The sequence below is a fragment of the Plectrocnemia conspersa genome, unplaced genomic scaffold, assembly GCF_051122295.1.
Source record: "Plectrocnemia conspersa isolate PC_06_02 unplaced genomic scaffold, ASM5112229v1 ptg000006l, whole genome shotgun sequence".
NCBI lineage: Eukaryota > Metazoa > Arthropoda > Insecta > Trichoptera > Polycentropodidae > Plectrocnemia > Plectrocnemia conspersa.
Genome location: NW_028277170.1, coordinates 20,611,245 through 20,633,588, shown reverse-complemented (window position 1 = coordinate 20,633,588; position 22,344 = coordinate 20,611,245). Strand labels below are relative to the sequence as shown.

Here is a 22,344-nt window from a genome sequence, read left to right as displayed (position 1 = left end):
ATAACACTAATATAGGTCGGTAATTAATACTTAAGAGAACTGGGTTCGAATCCAATGTAGACCCTAGTATTTTTATGATTTTAATCGACAAACCAAAATCAGACTTTATATTAAAATAATAAAATTAAAAAATTATCGATCATTAAACAATGCTAATTTTGGGAGTGCACTGCCTGACGCCATTAATTAGTGACGGAAGTATAAAAATAAAAAAGAGTGAAACGAACAATAGTATCAATTAAAAGGTGGTACAAAATCAGAATTTACTGACATTTTTTACCAATCATATGAAGCAACACCATCTTTACGCTACAGTGCAAAAGAACAAAACCTTGCGCAACTAAACACGTTTTTCTCAAACATTTCTCTATGCACCAGAAAGAAATTATGCTTACCATGTCGGTGTAGTTTGTTACAGTTTGTAAACACGCACATTTGAGAAGCTCATAAATTGCATTTGAAATAAAAAAATAAACGACTGGGAGCGAAACTCGTTTTGCTACACTCACTATACCGTAAGTGCTTCTACTAATGTAAACAAACATTTTTTATGTTGTCGTTGTAAACAAAAAATACAGATAAACATCGTATTACACATATATAAAATATTTTTTTTTTACATATCATTAAAAAATTAAAGAAAGACATTTTAATTTAAAATTTTTACTAATATGCAAATTTAAATTATAATGAGTGTTTAAACATTCAGAAAATATAAACATCTTCAGAAAATTATTCACTAAAAAATGTATCAGAAAATGTTGCAAAGCATACGGAAAAAATATTTAAGAACTTATCAACTAAGGATATTGATGTTTAAAAATTTAAAATCCCCAAAACTTTTAATTAAAATAATCGTTTTAATTTTGTATGATCTGCTTTAAAATATATAGCTGTAGTTTAAGGACCTCTGTATCTTCATCAGCCAGTTCAATATTATAAATTTTATTTTTTAAGGCAATTTGCTTATAATTATTATTATATTTACATATATATTTAGATGTTGATTCAACTGTACTTTAATTTAATTTAATTTTTATTTTTAATATTTTTCAAATTATTGTATATTTATTTATTTATAAATTTGGGATTTTTTTTATTTACGTATTGATACAAATTTATTGTTTATATGTGTAGCTTCTGAATGAAATTACCTTTGATTAGTTTCAAATTTATATTTTTCTTAACGTTTTGTAAATATGAAAATTTTCTTGATATTTTTTTTTAATTTGCTCTCACACTATTAAAATATAAGCTTTAGGGGATTCATCTTTACCAAAACAGCTAAATAAACATATGCTTACGGTCATATATTAATTGCAAATAAATTACAGAATTTTTTTGAAATCATAAATAAATATTTTGGCCACTGAAAAATTAAAATCAACCAAAATAAAACAAAAGCAAATAGTTTTACAAAGCGTAGACAAAACATATCTTCAAAATAAATAGGGCAGTAATATGAATTAGAAAACAAGCGTTAAATACTTAATTTAATAAACATAGTTTTGAACTTTGGTCTAAAGCAGCGTACGCCACATTTTCAAATTTTTATTAAAAAAACACGCACACTAAACTAATACAATCGTATTGTAGAAGTTGACCTTATCAACATTTTTTTAATTTATTTTGTTTGAAATGGATCGATATATTTACATTTATAGTCGGATGTGGTCCAGATGAAAAACCTTACAACGAGTATTGCCGCGTCACGAGACAACGAAGTATTTTAAGAAAATGCATTGATTGATTTATCGTGGATTTGAAAATGAACCATTGTATGTTTTTTGGATCAAAATGGGTGATAATATGGAATATATGTACATAATTGAGTGAAAGAGCTATTAAAAGATTAATGCCATTCCAAAAAACATATCTTTTTGAACAAACAATCTCGAAAATAATGGCAATAAAAGCAAAAAGATAAAACGTACTCAATTAGAGACACTTTTTCAAATTGCATCATCTACAATTATTCTTAGAATTGACCAATTATTAATCATAAAATAATGTATCTGATGTGTGATTAATATTTTTTGTAGATTTTAATAAATATATGACTTTAAAAAAATATAATTATATGTATATAATTTGAATCACTATATATATTTTTTTTACATTTTGTAAATAATATATTATACCACACGTGTAACATTATTATCGATATCTGCATAGTATTTTCGTGTTAGTAGTTGACCCTAGCACGCACGAATGTATGTGTAAAAAATTGGAAGCCGTGGCGTACACTACTCTAAAGGGTTTGCCGCCATTGCGGACCTTAGACGATATTTATTAAAAAACGCGCTAATTATAAAACATTAAATTTTAATCTATAAACAATTAATTATATGCATTTTAATATATGCCTGCCCGGTTTATATATTTATATAAAAAAATATGTTTATATATTTTTTGTTTCTAAATTTTAACTCATTTAAAATAAAGGCATAAAAGATAAAGTCTTCAAATACTAACAATTAAACAACACTCATTTTCATTCCAGATAATAATATACAAATATTTCGCCAAACCACACTAACCCACTTATCTCGTGTAACAGTGACCACGATAAAAACAGACTTATATTTAATCACGAAATGCCAAAGCACATATAACATATCAATGGTTCCAGATTTTTTGTGAAATTATCATTTGATTTATTGTTTTATTGCTTCTTCTCGAAAAGGATTTTTTGTATTTTTTTCTTAAATTATTACCTTTACCTTAAATTCAATTATAGTATATATAATTAGTATATGATTTTATTTATAATATTTTAAAAATGTCAAAAAATAAATTTAATAAATAATAATTAAAACAAATCAAATTACAAAAAAATGTGAAATATAATAATATATTGATAATTTATATATCTATATGTGTATGTGATACATTTTAAAATTTGTTCTTAATCCTTTTCTGAAAAGTCGAATAGATAATTCTAGAGTAATTAAGCGTAATATATTTGTGTTAAAAATTAATTTATTACACATTTAAACGACCCAGTTTAAGCTTTAACTACAGTTAGAATGCATAATTTTACTATTTTAATTATGAATCTATGTAGATAATGTATTATTTTTAATAAAGGTATATATTTATATAATTTAAATGTAATATGCATATTAAAAAAATTAGGCAAATAAAATATTGATATTTAAATTACATATTAATAAAAAATATTTTATTACACTCTTTAAAAGTAGTTTAATAAAAATAATAATATTTTATTTGTTTAAAATTAATAATATTTTATTTGTTTATATATGAATATACTAATTTATTTAACCACCATGTCATTATTAAAATAATTAATGTTTCCGCTGCCTATAGTATAATTATTTTTTACTACGTCGGTATTAGATAAGTGACCCAATTTTTTATACTCACATTAGAGTGCTTTAAAAAACTGGGGGAAAACTTTAAAACATTATATAAGAAAGTTAACCGGACACTGATGTCATAGTCCGTTCACTTTTAAACAATATTTATATCTAGGAATGATATGTATCGACAACTAATTACATTATGACATATTCAATAACAATCAATTTTTATTTAGTAAAATATATTTTAACTGAACTATTCTTACACACAAACACTACACTAAACTTATAAAAATATGAGCTTTATATTAAATATGTGTATACAATAAATAAACAACTCATAGTAGATATTTTATTTCTTTGAGGCCGCATCTAATGCATATCTAAGATGAGATTCTTGATCATTCAAAAAAACATCTGTTAGAAATAAAATTATGAAAGTAGAATATATCCGGATATTTTGCAAACTGAATGCTTAGTACAATGTGTAATAAAACATATGTATAAAAAAGGCAAAACTTATAACGAAATTACAGTACATTCAACTTTTATTAAGGTATTTAAAGCTGATAAAAAAACATATTTTTTCTTTCAACTTCGCTCCACAAAATACCGTGAAATAATTATATAACCATGTGCGAGAAGCGCAGCATCTTAAAGAGTGCGGCGAAAGGTGGTGAGAGTGCATTTTTTTAAGTTTGCTCGAATTGTCCTCTGTTGCATAACCCTTTCACTCTTGTGCATTGCGATTAACCTTAAATTGCTTTCAAAAACATACTATTAACACGTAACTGCGTCGCTCCTTTCCAACTAAAGCTTTCGTTTTTCGCATATTATTTTTCTTCACGCACATAGGATTAATTTAAATTGGTAATTTTGGTATTTATATTTTTTATCATTAGATGTAGTTAAATATTTTTTTATATATAAAAAAAACATGGATTTGGTGTGGAGGTGGTCAATCGGCAATCGCCATTTTACAGATCTTCTTGCCCAGCAGAATTCTTTTACAGTTTAGGTGAAGATGTTTTAAGTAAAAATACTTCTGTAAGTGACATGTAATGTAACACTCTTTAAAGTTGCTAAGGAGCGGTATAAGCAATTCATTAATGCTTGGCAATTTCCGGCTGCAAGCTTTAGAGTGCACTAGAAAGTCGCGATCACGTCCCTTTTTGGTACCCATTGCGGCCAGGATGCCAGCGATGGAAAATGCTCCTCATGCACAAGCCATCCAGCTTGAAGAAACATGTCAAGCTACGATGCTCAGATTTGTAATAAAAAATAATATAATACCTTACCACAAATCATATAACAATATGTGTTCTAGAAGGCGATGGGAAATTACTTTATGAATCTGTTTCGCAATACAATTTACTTGAGTGATTATGTCACTATTTTCAGTAAATAAGAAAAAGATGCATAATAAAAAAAAATACATGGCAGCGCCTTTATAAGTCGAACAATATTACTCTCACGTTTTTTATGGCATTCAATTAAGTAGCAAAGAAAAAAAGCTATGAAAAAAGTTTATGGTTTTGTTACATGTCCGAATGTCTTTTTGCGCGGAAGTTGCGAATGCATTCTCTTCTTTATGTAATAATCACATTATCCGCTCTCTGAAAAGACACGATCTAGATGTAGAGTGTAGACAATCAACGAATAGTATGAATTATTGCAAAATGCAAATGCGTTGCGATTCGCTGCTCAAAATGATTAAAACGCACTCAATCATACCTCTAACTGTCACTCTAATATTTACCTTTCACTTACCTTTTCATTACGATCACTAATTACTCTTTTGATTTTTCAACATAAACCCTTATTTGTGTGTGTCTCGGGTACCAAATCGATAGATCGATGATATTTGATAGCCAATTAATAGTCGAAGGTGAAAAAGAAAAAAAAACTTCATGAAATTAAAAAAAGTTCCATACAAGCGTTGAAGTAATATAAAAAGCGCTTCTGGAGAATTCTTTTCGTATTCCTTAAATTTAGAACACGACCGTGGGGATGTAAAGTGTACGAAAGATTTCACACCTGCCCGGCTATTGGTATAGGAAGCCGGCGGCTCCCACTGCTGAAGTTCTAGTGCGCATGCACGAGCAATTCAATTGCCGATAAGCAATTCATGGCGCACGCGTAACGCGAAACTGCGTAAAAATGTCAAGGAACTCATACAAAATCATACCATAGGTTCTAATATATAAAATATTTTCTTCATAACTGGTTCAAAATCATCACTAGAAGTTAAATTGTACAATTAGCGAAAATATCCATTTTATATTGAGTAGTTTGAGTATTTTTTTTTATTAAAAAATTCGAGATTTTTATTGTTTTTTTATTTTTCATTAATTCTTTATATATTTCTTCATACTGTGCACAAGTATTTCGCAGTCTTTATGGAATTTGAGAGCATGGTACATACTTGGATAAATATTTTTTTTCACTAAATAATGATTTGACAGATTCAACAAAAGATTCGATTACACTTTAATGATCTGATTCAAATATTAAAATATGCCTAAATAGTTCATCTTTGGTTATTACCTCATCAGTAAACAATTCTTCGATAGCATTAATATTAAATTAATAATTTGAGAATAATCATTATTTATGGATGTAACGACAAAATCTTTTGCAATCACTTCTGGCCATATAAAAAATATATTTAATATATAGAAAAAAAATAGTTTGAAGCTACAGATTTCTGAGTAAAACGATAAAATATAGGTTAGAATTTCGTTTCAATTTGGAATCTGAATATCATAAAACATACAACACAATCCAATTAATTGTGTTCTCATACTTTTACAATTTGCTTTTGAAACGGTCGTCAGTCATAATTGCATTAAAACGGAAATATAGAATATCATTAACGATTTTAATTGGACACGCATGCGTTAGACAAGCATTAGTGTGATTTTAAAAATAATATATATATATATAATCAGCACCCGTTTTAAGTAAATCTATAATATAGATACCTCAAAGTTACAATGAGATATAATAGGAAATAAGTTTAAGGGTATAACTATTTAAATTAATTTATTCTTGCCTTTTGTGTGTTAAGGTTTTATGAAAAATTATTTCGCCGCCGTTAATAAAATTATTACATTTAAATAAATTAAAGGCATGTAAGAGGTTAGATTTTAAAATTATATTATTTATAATGTTACTAAAATAAAACTATTACTTTATCTACAAACACTTAATCTCGATAGCGGTAATCGTATTTTTTGTCTATATCATTACGGTCTCCATAATCCTGCTACAAGGTACCTTTCTTTTTTGGCAGTTAAACAAGCATTACACAACTTTCTCTGGCACGAAGATAGGTCCTTGTTTTAAAATATTTCTTTCTCTTACTTTCAATTCACACGCGAATGAAATCACCTTAATTTTTTATTGTCAAACTATTTAATACTAGTGTATTATCTTTGAATAATAATATACTAAAACTAACTGCTCCCATGTCTGCATGCACCGCAACTTTTAGAATATATTTACATACAAATTAATTAAAAATAAAATGGTTGTAATGTGATAATTTTATCATAATCAATCAAAAATTATCAAACTTTCAATTGTATTTGGGTAGTTTTATGAAATTGCGGACACAAAATTTTCGACATACAAACACACACTTCATAGTAATCAGTACATGACACCTGAATGTTTTAAACGGAGGTTTTATAGCATATTTTTTTCGACGATTCCAATAACTCTTCATACTACGCAAGCAATAGAAAAAAATATCATAGATTACGTCACACAAATTGCATCCGATGAGATAAGAGGAATGAAAACGAGAGGAGACCACTTTTACCCCCGCACGCTGCCGGTTCGGCGCCACTGACATTAATCGGTTCAACTTTCGTTTCGATAAATCAATAAATGTAAATATCATACTTTGAAGAAATTTTCATAAAATCAGAAAATGGATCAGAAATAGGAAGCCTTACTTTTAATTACCATATTCGTAAAAATCGTAATCTAAATTTACATGCAACGTCTAAGTTATGCAATAATTTTGTGATATCTTGAAAGCTATTGTTTGAGAAAATAAATTAATTTATGATAGAAATATGACCATCATTATCAAACAGGTTTCCCTAATACTCCATTACCATTATACAAACAATAATTATACAAATAGATATTAAAAAAAATAATGAAATAAAATGGTAATTACATAAAATTAGTTAAGAAATATTTGCAAATCAAGAGGTATGTTTATGATTTCGTTAATTCTTAAAACAGCTAAGTCATTTCATCAAATGGTACGTGAAAGCATTCGAGCATATTAAAAATAGTATAATAAGATTTATTGTAAATAAATTCATGTTTTACCCATTTTTTTCGCAGATTCATGATATGGAACAGTGTTTTTCCTCCTGAAGTAATTTTGATTGTAATAATTGCGAGGATAGAAATTCTAGGCTCTATTATTATTATTATTGAAAATACTAATGACACAATTTTATGTGAAATGTGTAATGAGTGTTTATATTGCAAAATAGAACAATTCAAGCGGCGAATAAAAGTGTATTGTAAATTTACCTAATAATTTTTTTGATATTTGGTAATTATGTGAAATTCTTCTTATAGTTAATACATAACCTTTTTAATATATTTTACAAACAGAATGATGAGTATTATATTTTTACGTTGCACAGAATAATGGCCTTATAAATTTTCAGTATAAAAAATACATTAATATTAACTGCTTTTTTCATATTTCATAAATTTATTCATATGCCAAAATATATAATATCATATCTAATTTAATATACATTAATTGCAAATGTATTCATTTTTTTGATTTTTATGCCTAGAAATTATTGCATCGATTGAAATACATGATAATCAAAATGAAGTATAAGGCGGATGAGACAAAAGCTTCAGCTAAGTTCCTTGATTTTATCAAGAGTCGATTTCATTACATGAATTGTCGTATTATATAATTTTTCGACTTCCATTGACAATTATAGGCCTTTCTACTTAAATTCTTGTGAAAACGATCCAGCTCATCACAATAGGAGCTTCCTGTTATTTTTGAGTAATACCCAGTCCCTTTGCAAGTCTACCATAAATACTACAGATAAAAAGATCCAGAAGCAGGATATGTGGTCGATTCAAGCTTTTATTGTGAGCGATGGGTGTTTTTGTCCAGTTGTATTAATTTTTTTTTTATACATGTAAAGTTTAAGTGACTATTTTTAACAAATTTTATTTCTAATAAATTATTTGAAACTTATAATTTATAAGAAATAAAATTAAAAATATTGTAAATAAAATAAATTAGACATATTTTTAATATTTCATCTATAAAAAAAAAATAATAAAACAATTTTTACGAATAATATAAAATTATTACATAATAGGATTAATATTATATTACTACATTTCTTAAAGTAGTTATAATTAAATCTTTTAATAAATAAATAATTTATTATTATTAAAAAAACTATTTTTTTTTAAATATTATAATACTATTATTATTATAAGAAGATAATTTTAACAAAATAGTATTTATTTCATATAATATAAAAAAATATTTTATTATTATCGTATTAAATTATTTTATTAAATACATTTATTTAAAATTACTTAAGCTAGGAGCAACATTAAAAAATAGTTAAGGTGGGCGCTAAGTATTATTTTTTAATAAGACATACACAAAAGTGAAAATCTTAAGAATAATCCGCAAAAATGTGGCTGTTTCCATCAAGGAAATAAGAAAACACCTACGTGCATTGAGATATATATTATAATATTTTTTTTTATTATATTTATATTTTATATGTATCTTATGATTATATTTGTTTATTGTATAAAAAATTAGCTATATAAGCTAAATAATCTTTAGAGATCGTTGATTGATTAACAAAATATTTTATAAAGTAGTTTTTGCGCCATCGCGAAAAAAAATATTACATTCACACATACAGCAGATATAGACATATTTATAAATTCTCAAAGACAGACATTGATAAAAAATAAAGTTGCTTACTTTTGACTTCAAGATTTCTTTTCACAAGAAAAATGTTGTGTTTTGTTTTAAAGTTCGTAAACTAAAATTGAACCACCTCTTAATTTATTGGATATACTAAAAATATTGAAGAATAATGTTTTAGTATTTCTATGTAAATTAGAAAATAATGTGTTATAAAAGTATTTAATGATTGATAAATAAGTACTTAGATTTGGTACTAAAAATAGATAAATTCAAGGATTTGTACGTCCAGAAGAAATTTGTATAAAAATATTTGAAAAAATACGCAAAAATAAAAATGTGTCTGATTTCTTTAATGTAATAAAAAAACACATACGTACATTAAGAACATTAAAAATTTTTTTTATGTGTATTGTTAATGTTCATTTTATATTTTGTATGTATGTTTTGATTATATTTGTTTAGTGTATAAAAAATTAGTTACATAAATTATTAAAGTAAATAATAAATAAGCTTTTGAGAATTTAATTAGTTAAAAACAATATTTTAATTATTTGTTTAATTATAAGCTTTTGCGCAATCGCGGCAGAATTAATTACAGCAGCTATACGTACATTTATAAAATCGATGAAAATTAACGTTGTTTTAAGGAAATGAGTACGGCCAGGGGAATATTGTACGGAGGTATGAATTTATTTAAAAATATTTGTAGAACAGTCCGCAAAAATAAAAATGTAGCTGATTTATTTAATGGAACGAAGAAACACATTCGTGCATTAAGAAATAAATTATATTATTATTATTTTATTATATTCTGTTAATGTTTATTTTACGTATTTTGTACAAACAATTAGCTATATTAACCCTTTGAACGCGTATATCGACTAATTTTTATCCCTTTAGACAAAAATCAGTAAAAAAATGTTTTTTAAGAAAAAAACTTTTTTTGGTGAATAAACATAAAATATCAATTAATATATATATTTTTTAAAAAATCAGAACATTTAAAAACAGTATCAAGGTAAAATTAGCATTTAAAAAAAAAATTAATATTTATTTTTGATTGACGCGTCAAAAGGGTAAATAAATTAATAAAATAAATAATAAAAAAGCTTTTGTGATCTTAGTTAGTTAAAAACAATATGTTATTAAATAATATAATTATAAAGGGTTAGTTTTTGCGCAATCGTGGAAAAATTATTACATGCCCAAAATAGTTACATATATATGTATGTTTTGATTATATTTCTATAGTGTATGAACAATTGCTATATACGCTAAATAAATGAATAAATAAACATTTGAGAATTTTGATTAAAAAAATATTTTAATATATATATTATAATTAAAAGGGGTAGTTTTTGCGCAACCGCGGAAAAAATATTACATGTACGCATACAGCAGATATATAGACATTGATAAAAATAAAAAAATCTGTTTGTGATTATTTTATATTTTATGTAAATGTTTTTATTATTAGCTATATACACTAAATAAATAATAAATATTATTTTGGGATCTTAATTTGAATAAAAAAATATTTTAATAAATAATATAATTGAAAGGGGTAGTTTTTACGCAATCGCGGAAAAAAATGTTACATGCGCACACACAGCAGATATACATACATTTATAAATTCTCACAGACACATCATTAAAAAATAACGTTGCTTTCTTTTGACTTCAGGATTCCGTCCCGCAAGAAAGATGCCGCGGTGGTGAGACATACAACAGCAAAATATTGCAAAAATTGTAAATCCCTACCACTGGCGCTGAGCGGGGGAATGTGCAATTGCGACCGTTATAAAAGCTGGCGAAATTGCTCCGGTTACCATCACACAATCGCGACGACACACCAGTGACGGTCATCATCATCAGTTCACTTCCAATCACTCGCTACTATCACCATTAGCATGGCGCACAGGCTCGCGGTGAGTCCACCACGCCGCAGCGACTTTGCCATATCGATCACGTTTTTTGCTAGCCAGGCGACCGTTGTTCTTTAGTCGTAGTGGCAGTTGCGCCTAATTTCGATCATGTGCTAATTTTCTGTGACGTCACGGTTCGGTCAATGTTGTTGCAGTTGATATTCTTGGCGCTGGGCGCAGTGGTGGCGATGTGCAGTGCTGGCGGCGGGGGCGGGGGCGGCGGACACAAGAAGTTCATCATCCACGTGCCTTACAAAGTCAAGCACCATCATCACACCCATACGGTCTATAAGCACATCCACCATAAGGGAGGACATGGAGGAGGCGGAGGAGGCGGAGGACATGGCGGTGAAGGAGGCCACGGCGACGACTACTACGAAGTCCTTGGTATGCTTGAATTTAAAAAAAATGCATAATTTTCTTGGCCTTAACTAACTTCACTTTTAGACAAAATTTAATTATTTGCATCTATCATTCTGATACATATGTTGAAATGGTGCATCTTTTAGATCTTACAATCTTACTATTACTTTACATTTGAAACAGTCAATTAAACATTGAAAGAAATACAAGAACTTTTAATTCCGTAGTGTCTTATGCAATCAGTTGTTTATTGACTATCCTTATTGAGTTCCTAGATCTTTCTACTGCTTCCACTCATGTCGTATCCTTTACGATAACAATGTAAATCAAAATGTTAATTAAAACACTAATAAGCAACTTTATAAACCATAGCTTTTTCTTCGTAATGACATCATGTTTTAAATCAACTTTTAATTTTAGCAATATTATTTGATTATGTAAGATAATAATAGCACTAGAGTTAACTATTTACTGATAGTATTTATTACATAATTAATTTATAAATATAATTCTGCTGCTTAAACTATTACTTAAAATGAAATCTATATTAGCTGCAAATACCAGTAAAAAACATTCATCCCCTATTCTTTTAATATTATTTATTAATAATTAGCGATGTATTTGATGAACTTTTTTTGTGTGTTTTTAGAATTTTTTTATTGATTTTAAAAATTATTAATTTATGATGAACTTCAATTATTTTTATTAAATAGTTTGATTCAGGTTTTTAATACATAAGATTGCAAAAAGTCGTTTTTAAAAACACGATTTTCCAGAAACGCTATGAATACTTATCCTATCAAAAATATAACTAGTTTGGTGGAATTGTGGAGTATGTCAAATTAACTGGAAAATTCAGCGATTGTCAACATTTTATTTATTAATCAAAAATAATAGCTTATTTATACAGCAATATGTCATTATTTTTTATTATGACAATTTTCTAGTTCAATGCCATTTTGATTCTTAGAACGACTCATACATTTTTTATTATAATTCATTGCTATGTACCAAAAAAATATATGATTCTAAAGAAATACAATTACACTGTTTCATGAATGTGATATTATGATTGGGTTGAAAATATTTTTAGGACAGTAAACATGAGAGAAAGGTTGTTATTCTACCCAATATGACACAAGTTGAATTTCTCGAAGATTGCTATTTTCACTCAAATATTATAATAGCATACAATTAAATCAGCGAATTTAAAGTTTTCAATTTTCGCCAATTAAGCAACATAAAAATTTCACTCTCGTTATATCGTATTTTTTTCGATCGGCAAACGAAATCGAAAATGCGTTGTAATCTATTATCTATTTTTTTATTGTCTTATTCCATATGAAATATCATAGAAAAAGATAGCAGCACATAGGAATTTTTTTTATGTACATATGTCAGATTTAATAAAGATCTAATACATTTTATCACAATTTTAAATGCATAGACAATTTCTCATTAAACCTAATTTTAATTTTATTAGTATATTACATACATTGAATTATTTTCCTAACAGCTTGAACCTGTACTAATTTATCACTTCTCACTCATAATATGTTAAAAAAACCTAGGTTTGTATGATTTAAAAATGATTTTTCTAATTTCGCGAATAAATTTTGTGATGAATTAAGTTGAGCAAATTGACAGACATATAATAATAGTTAATATTTAATAAAATATATATCATTGATTTTTAGTTTAATGTAGTTAATGATGGCGTTAATCCCTTTGTTGCAACGAAAAACTTACAATAAATAATTCACACAAAACTAAAGCGGTAATTGGCTATTTTAAATGATAAATTTATTTTGTGTTTCACTACTTAAAATTAACAAATATATTTTACCCCAACCTGAAGCGCTTATTGTCTATTTTAAATACTAAGCTTTTACAATTACTCTAAAAAGCTCAAAACGATCACATTTTATGCAAAACATACAACCTACGTTTGTGCTACATATTTGATATAATACTTTCTTCCAGATTTTTAATCTTATTTATTACTACAAAGATTGTTTAAAATAAATTTTTATAATACTTTATTGTATCTCACACAAGTCTTTACTAGATCACTTCTTGTATTTATTACTCATAGTGGGTTTAATTATAAATATATTTTATTTATATCTAAATTTATCTGTTTGCTTTCTATCTCTAATCGGTGTATAAATTATGTCATCTTTCTCGCGCATGCGCATTATGTTGCGTATGTTTTCTCACCTTGCTTAGCTTTCCCGGCAATTACCCATATAATTGCAATCGACAATTATATTGTTTTCCTCGCTTTTCCGATACACTTTTTTGCGTATTTTTTCAATCGAGAGCAAAATCGATGATTAGCATTGAATGAAAGAAAATTCCCGAAGATTTTTTCTATTGTATGTAGAATTTTCCTTTGACGCTTTCCACCACTTTTCTTTTTCACGCGCTCCATTGTCAACGTGTTCTATTCTATTACTAAGAGCCTCATTTTTTTAAAGCGCTTCTCCATGGCATATCTATTTGAGTTTTGTCGATTGCCTGACACACTGACTGGTTTTTCGATAAAAAATATAACGTTACGCTTATTTTATCATTCGCGGTCGCTAAAGACTATACAGTGACACTTAAAATAATACAAAAAAGCATTAAAAATATACTCTTACATTTTTATACAACGTTAAATACATACATCTTACCCTAGTACACCATATTATTTAGCCAGTCCAACTTTTTTATGAAGCGGTCGCTCAATACTTTCTAGTCGCATAGAACTGTTTTATTTATTGCGATTTTTTTTTATCAATATATAGAAAATATCAAATTGTTATCTATAATATTAAAATATATGTATAGTATTATTATATGAGAGAAAAACGTGATTTCAAAGTATTAAATAAAAATGCACAGAAATATTTAGTAGAATAATAATTACAAATACCTTGAGATATATTTAAGTCACTATTATATTACTATATGGAACTCATTTATATTATCATAGATATAAATATAAATAATGTTTCATTTTACATATTTATTATATAATATATAAACACGATGATCCGTGAATTATACATAAAGTTAGTTTTGAGATCATTAGTATCTCACTTATGGTTCACAACTTGGCTAAATAAATTTAATATTTATTTTAATATTAATTTTCGTTCACAGATGGCAATGTATATTTCTAAATATTAATTTCATATTTTGATAATAAAAACAGCATTATAATCGATTATATTGTCTGTTTTAATTAAAAAATATTTTTACAAAATCATATTGAACCATTTGAATATCCTTTTTGGTAATATTTCAAGGATTCATTCAATATTACATGTATCAACATTTTTTCCTGCATATCTTTAGCATATGTATTTTTACAGCTGCTTTTGCTTTATTAATAAATATTTTTAGCACTTTTACAGTAATATTTATACAATAAATTCTAAAGAAATGTTTATATAATATTAAATTATAGTTGATTGCCTTTTTTATATTATTCTCGCTGTTCCTTAGATAGTTGCAAAGTTGTTTAACATAATTAATCACAGATAAACCCTCAATCAGCGCTAGTAGACCAGCAACAAAGATTTCATCTTGTGCCTTTCAAAAATAGGGAAATAATCCCTTGATTATAAAATCCAAATTAATACAGTTTATATCGACTTTCAAAATACATTTGACAAAGTTTGTCATGAGGTACTTCTTCGGAAGTTAAACAAATTCTTAAGTCGCTGCTGTGTATGAGTTATGGCAAATGTCGTTCCAATGCTCATTCTGGAGTACCACAGAGATCCAATCTGGGTCCATTCATCAATGACATATGTACATGCTGCAGTTTTTAGCTTTGAATATTTTTATTATTATTTATTTTAAATCTTTCATTGTAACTTATAGGCATAAGCCCAATGCGTTATAATAGGGTAAATCTGTGTAAGTTAATCAGACATAATAAATACCTACAAGTAAATATTAATCACCAGACAAAGTTATTATTATTAATTATAATGTGTAATACAATTTATAATCAATAGATGTAACTTGAACCCGAAACCTCAGAATTACTAGTCTGAGACGTTACATACTACGCTTTTCCGTTTTTTTTTGTTATATGTCGAATCCTTGAAAGTGTGTCAGAGTATTCGCAAAAAATCGGATCTTTACATAAATATCTTGAATCACTGTAGAGGTAGTCGATCGACTATCGACTATCTTTCATTGTCACATTATTATATTTTATTGGTGCAATTTTATTACATTTAAGGTGAAAATTATTAGGAAATACTTCCGTCAATGACTTAAATGTAACATTTGAGCAGAGATTCAAAGTTTACGAAAAGGCATTAAGAATGCCTGGCTTCATTATGCGGAGCGCATGTCATTTTAATAATTTAATAGTCATTCGTATTCTGTATAATACGCTAGTTCGTAGCGTCCTCGAATATGGCTCTATTATCTAGAATCCAAGTGAAATAAAGTACTTGTTGAAGAGAATTCGAAGAAATTTTAGATGCGTACTATAAATGTTTTTTTATTTATTTATTTTTAAATATAATGGCCATATTTTTCAATTGTATTAATATGGCCATTATATTTAAAATTCAGGCAGATTTTTAAATAGTAAAAATATATTTCCCTTCAAAAAAATAAAAAAAATGATTTTAGTAGATGAGATTCTCATGTAATGTAAGTTTATTAATTTATTTGTTTTTAATGCAAAATATGAACTATATATTAGCACAAAATTTATCAAATTGATTTCAATTACATAAATAATTTTAAAGGCATACATGTTACTGGTTAATAACCATTATCATGTTTACAATTAGTTATTAGTTACAATTTAATAAAAAAAGAAAATATAAAACAAAACATTTTTGGTTGTAATTTAAGGAAAACAAAACTAAAAAACATTTTACAATTTAAGCAAAAGAAAAATAAAAATATACGGAACAAAAAAATACAATAAATAAGTGATTTTGAGTAAATTTCATTAACTTTGAAAATATTTTTTGCTTGAATATCATTATAAAAAAAGAAACATGTCAAACATACTTTTTTGTAATTTAAGATTCTATGAATATTTTCACTTTGTCTTTTTGTATCAGTGGATGCATTTGTAGTCCTTGCATTGATTTATTTAAATCATTTCAATTTAAAAAGCAAGTTTATTGTTTTAAAAAAAATTTGCTTTTTGCTTGTGGTTTTCATCTTCAAGTTTAAAAGTAATTTTAATCACTATTGCATAAAATAGTTACCGCATTTTACAATAGTATATAAGTGAGGTGTATTTACTTATCATATATTTACACATAGGGCCAAAGGCTGTGACTGAGGCAGCATAAACATTCCCCGTAGACCTGGACACAAGCTGGGTATCCACCCATAGGGTTGGACTTGTAGGGCTTTATTACCGGTAACGGCAATAAAACATAAATCCATTATCCTCTTGTTGTTTTGGCAGATTTTATATTTCTAAGTAGTATTTAAATGCTCTCTCCATGGTGTCTCATGGTGACAGTGAAGTCACATGAGATTTGTTTATAATTATGTTTAATTATTTTTCAGGCTATACATATGGAGCTCCACATGAAGGAGGCCACGGGAGCTTCGAGGGCGGATTCTCCGGAGGCGCAGGTGGCGGTCACGCCAGCGGTGGGGGCGGCGGAGGTGGCGGTCATTCCAGCAGCGGAGGCGGCGGTGGTCACGGGGGCGGAGGCTCGTTCGACGACCACGCGGGGTCTTTCTCGTCTCATCACGCAGGATATGCAGGATTCGCTTCTAACCAAGACCATTCATTTGGTCACGGTGGACACGGAGATCATCACCATGAAGAGGAAGAATCTCACGGATACCACTGAGCATCTTCAATATCATTAGCGGACGAATCAATGAGCGAGTAATGGAAGAGGAGGCTCCCTCATTACTCGCTCATTACTTCGCAAATTATTATCATCAAATACATTGCAATTTCCGCAGTTACAACGGGTAAATATTGCACGTAAAGCAGAGACGTCTACTTGTGTGTAATTGTTAACTATTTATAATATAGATGCAATCGACAGAGGTCTCTGAAAATACTGGTATTCATATTAATAACATGGATCTGTTGTAGTGATTCGAGTCATACATTTTAGAACAAAAATTCAATTCAGACCATTTTGCTTACATTTCAAAAATACAAGATTCGCTATTCAGTTTCATATTGAATGGATTAGCATGATCTTTATTTTTCTGTATCCAAAAGATAATATATACTATTTTTTAAATATTTAATTTTATTAAAATCATTTAACATATATTCTTAATGCGCTCCTCAATTTTTAATTGTTTAACTAAGAGATTTTTAAGTATTTCATTACGTATTATTTATATATATAAAGTTTAGTTTTTTTTAATTAGATCTAAATGCTGTTCCTTAAATTATCTTAAGATGTTTTGATTCGAATCTGCAATACCAGTTAGTGAAAAACGCTCAATACTCGACTGCAGTCAGTTTAAGGCTTATCACCGCTTTTTGCAATAAATGTGATTTAATCTTACATACATTTTATAGTTATATTGTTGCTTAGTATTGTAAGTTTCCTTGTTTTATTATTATTATTATTGATGATGTAAATTATACGACTCAATACAAAAATCATTTTTTATTTATTTTATTCTTATTCTATACATATGTGTGTATACATAAGTAATATACAAGTACAATAAAACAATTAATTCATAAATCTATTTTGTAGCAAGCAATGCGTAAATGAGTTACAATAAACAAATATAACGAGTGAAATTCTTTCAAGTGTAAAAATAAAAAAAGCACGCCTACATACAAAAAGCTATAATTGTCAGAATATGCAAATTTAGAAAGCCAAAACTGGGACGAAATTGTGAACCGTGTTATTGGAGCCCATATAAAATATGACAAATGTAAGAAAGTAATTAAAGCGAAAATAGTTAGAATAAGAACAGATAATGTAAAATAAATCATGAAAGCGTGAGGAGAATGGCACTCTATTTTTTTTTATTATTTTTTTTTATTACAAAATAAAAAATAGTATAAAATTTGTGTTACGCTTAAGATTAATGCGACATTGAGTCGTCATAGTTATGGTGGAATCCGTCCGTATTTTCTGATTCAGTGTTTTCATTACTAAACTTAGTTATTTTATCGTCTTGAACTATGGAGTGAATCCCATGATTCACTTCGTTCAAATAATGCCGTTGGTGTTGATCGTATGAAGGAATGCTTTCTCCGAAAGAGTCCGATTGATGGCCTGGGGGTTCGGGATGATAAGAGAAGCTCTCATATGTGATCTCAGGACCCACTTCAAAGCTCTCCCCTTCTCGGTTTTCATCATATTCTTCTTCTTCTTTAGCAGGAGCTTCCAGTCTATGGTACGGAGATATATCGTAGGATGACACCGCCGGATGAATCGGAGGATAGCTGTAGTATCCGTAAGAGTCGTCATACTCATCATCCGGTCCATAATCCTCCGTAACTTCATATCCGCCGTTGTAATCGTGGTGTTTAGCCGGTTGAGTTTTCTTCTTCTTGTTTTCGTGCTTCGGGTGCTTGTGGGTCATCATCTTGTGGACTGGAGGTGGGGCTTTATTATGCTTGGTGACCATGGGATGGCCGTGTCCGTGGCCATGGCCGTGACTTGATTTGTGTTGCTTGTGGCCGTGAACTGACCAGTGCTTGAAGAAGTGATGGTGACCGTGCGGCATATGCGGCACGTGCTTGTGCGGCTTCTTCTTGGCCTCTTTCGCTTTCTTGGGCGCGTGCTTATGAATGAACACGTAGTGGGTGTGGTGTTGATGTTTGATGATCTCCGGCACATGAATCTTCAGGATCTCGCTGAAAACAATTAAAAAAAACAAATTTAATGAGTTAACCCAGATTAAAAGGGCATAGACAGCAAATAAGCAAAAACAGTCACAAGAACTATATAGTTTTTGCTTCGGCGTAGTGTTTGAAGTGCAAGTTTTTAGTAAAAAAAAAAATGCATTCAATCAAGCGTTTTTGTAAAACCATCACGAATCAATTTTTGGTTCAAAATTTAGTACAACAATTTAGAAAGAGAACGGATACTTTTTAAATACGTATAGAACATATTTTTGTAATTATTTTTAAATAAGCATATAATATATATATATATATATATATATATATATATATATATATATATATATATATATATATATATATATATATTTAAAAAAATATTGTATTTACGTTTAATTCGCGTTCATGTCCTTTAGAGTCTCTATATTTCGCCAAGATTGCTTTGGCATCATCAGGAGAATTTTTTTAAACGTCGCACAGATAGAGTTTTAGATGTGGTTTTTGTATCAAATCACTTCAGTTAAGATTGTTATTTAGTTCCCTACTTGCCCCACGGATAAGAGCGTACTGAAATATATTCGATCGATTAATTAAATACAGCGCGTAACTGTTTACACTGAAAATTGTTATTTTATTTTTACACAATTTGTAATATTTAAAAATTATTGTATTTACGTGATTTAATTTGCGTTCATGTCCTTTAGAGTCTCTATATTTCGCCAAAATTGTTTTGGCATCATCATGAGAATTTTTTATACACTTAAAAAAAAGTGTATATACATATTTTTAATTCAAATCTTGCGTTCATTTTGGGGACACCTTATATATATATATATATATATATATATATATATATATATATATATATATATATATATATATATATATATATATATATATATATATATATATATATATATATATATATATATATATATATATATATATATATATATATATATATATATATATATATATATATATATATATATATATATATATATATATATATATATATATATATATATATATATATATATATATATATATATATATATATATATATATATATATATATATATATATATATATATATATATATATTGTTTCTTGTGTGTGATACTAAATTTGTACCGATACTACTGTATATGATACTAAATTTATTAAACGCAAACCTATTATGCGGTTAAAGAATTACAAGGTATATTTTCAAGATAAGGTAAGGGTCTTTTATATTCTATAAATCCGTAAGATAAAAATATATATAAATTAAATATATTATTGACTTTGATATTTATATGACGTCACATTAAAAGAGTTAAATAGTCAATACGAAAAAAATATATTTACAATCGAAATTAAACAAAATAAATTTTTACCATCTAAGACGAATTTATTTTTAGAAAAAGTAAAATAACTTTCTGATACACAGTTTATATGAAAAAATCTTCATTTTTCTCAACTAAATTCTATAGCAGCCTCCCTATACCATAGAGCAGATAAATAACATAAAGTTTTTTGTCTTCATTAATATTTTTGATAAAAATAAAAACAATTTTTTTAATGGTATTTCACATAATTATATTTTTGAAGAATCTTGATAAATATTAAGCAATTCTTTTACTAAGAGGGTCTTAGATTTTTTTTAAATAATATAATAATAAAGGAACTACTTTACTTTAAAGACAAAATTATATTGAATTACAGGGACTATATCAATATTTATGCGGCAGTTGCGACAAAACATAAATTGGTCAGACAAACTATAGAATTAAAAAAAATATAATCATTAATTTTGATGAAAAATCATACCTTGAGAAAAAATGACCATATAACTTTGATCAAAAATAAATACTCAATTGTAAGAAATTATAGAGGCAATAGAAATATAGATTTTTGAAATACAGTTAGCAATAAATAAAGCAATTTAAATACTAAGTTAACGGTTTTAAACTAAGCTAAATTAAATTCAAATAAAAACTCACAAATGCACATGCATTCAAACAATCAAAACCGAAAGTTAAAGCTCTTGTGATTCTCTAGCAGCAATCAAACTGAAAAAACAGAGCAATAATATGAAACAATATAAGGTAGGAATAGCTTAGTTCGTAACGCTTCAGACTAGTAACCCTGAGGTTGAGGGTTCGAGTCACGGCTGTAGAATCTAATTTTTATTTATTAAAATAAGCTTTTAGTGACATCTATTAAATATAAATTATATTATACATAATAATTTATAATTAATAATATATGTATATCATCAATTTCCAGACTTTTACTGTGTATGATTGACTTATCCAGTTGGTACAGATTTACTCCGCTCTAACCCATTGAGATAATGCGTGTCAGGTAACAACAGAAAATATATAAAAAAAATTAAGATGCACCTGGAAATCTGCAGTGGCCAAGATAGGATTTAGACTACGCCGAGGATGATGATCCTTATATCGGAGGTCGAAACGTTGATAAGAGATACGAGAGAAAGAAAAGGCGCGATACCCGAGCCCTCATTAATACATTTAAAACAGAAAAAACTTTTTTTGATATATTTGTAATGGCATATGTATTTCAATTTTATTTTTATTTATTCAATATTATTTTTTAGATCTTAATATTAGTGTTGATAAGTTAATTGTAATGTAGCTATATTGGAAGATAATTTATTTTTTATACTGTCAAACGCTTTTGTCTGAGAAAATTTGACAAGTGTTCTAGACCTAGTCTTTTCAGACAATAATTATATGTCCATATTTGGATTTGCTTGAGCACCAAAGGGTTGTTAACTGTACCTTAGAGAAACTTACAAAATAGTTTAATTACATAAGCACTTTTGTGAGTTTATAATGAAATGAATTTAAAACACTACTAAATATAAATACTAAAAGAATTTATGTTGTAATTTTTTGACTCATGATGTCTAAAATCCATATAATGCGGACAACTTCTAGT

At 27.5% G+C, this 22,344-nt stretch overlaps 1 protein-coding gene across 1 annotated transcript in view; it reads left to right on the top strand.

The window, feature by feature from the left end:
* Positions 1-18,192, top strand: part of LOC148234481 (uncharacterized) — a 42,223-nt gene extending 24,031 nt beyond the window's left edge. The window contains exons 2-4 of the mRNA XM_088187688.1: positions 10,970-11,213; positions 11,366-11,597; positions 17,121-18,192. Coding sequence (XP_088043814.1) covers positions 11,196-11,213; positions 11,366-11,597; positions 17,121-17,413 — 543 coding nt within the window. The 5' untranslated portion in view covers positions 10,970-11,195 and the 3' untranslated portion in view covers positions 17,414-18,192. The remainder of the gene's footprint in view (positions 1-10,969; positions 11,214-11,365; positions 11,598-17,120) is intronic.
* Positions 18,193-22,344: the final 4,152 nt, after the last annotated feature.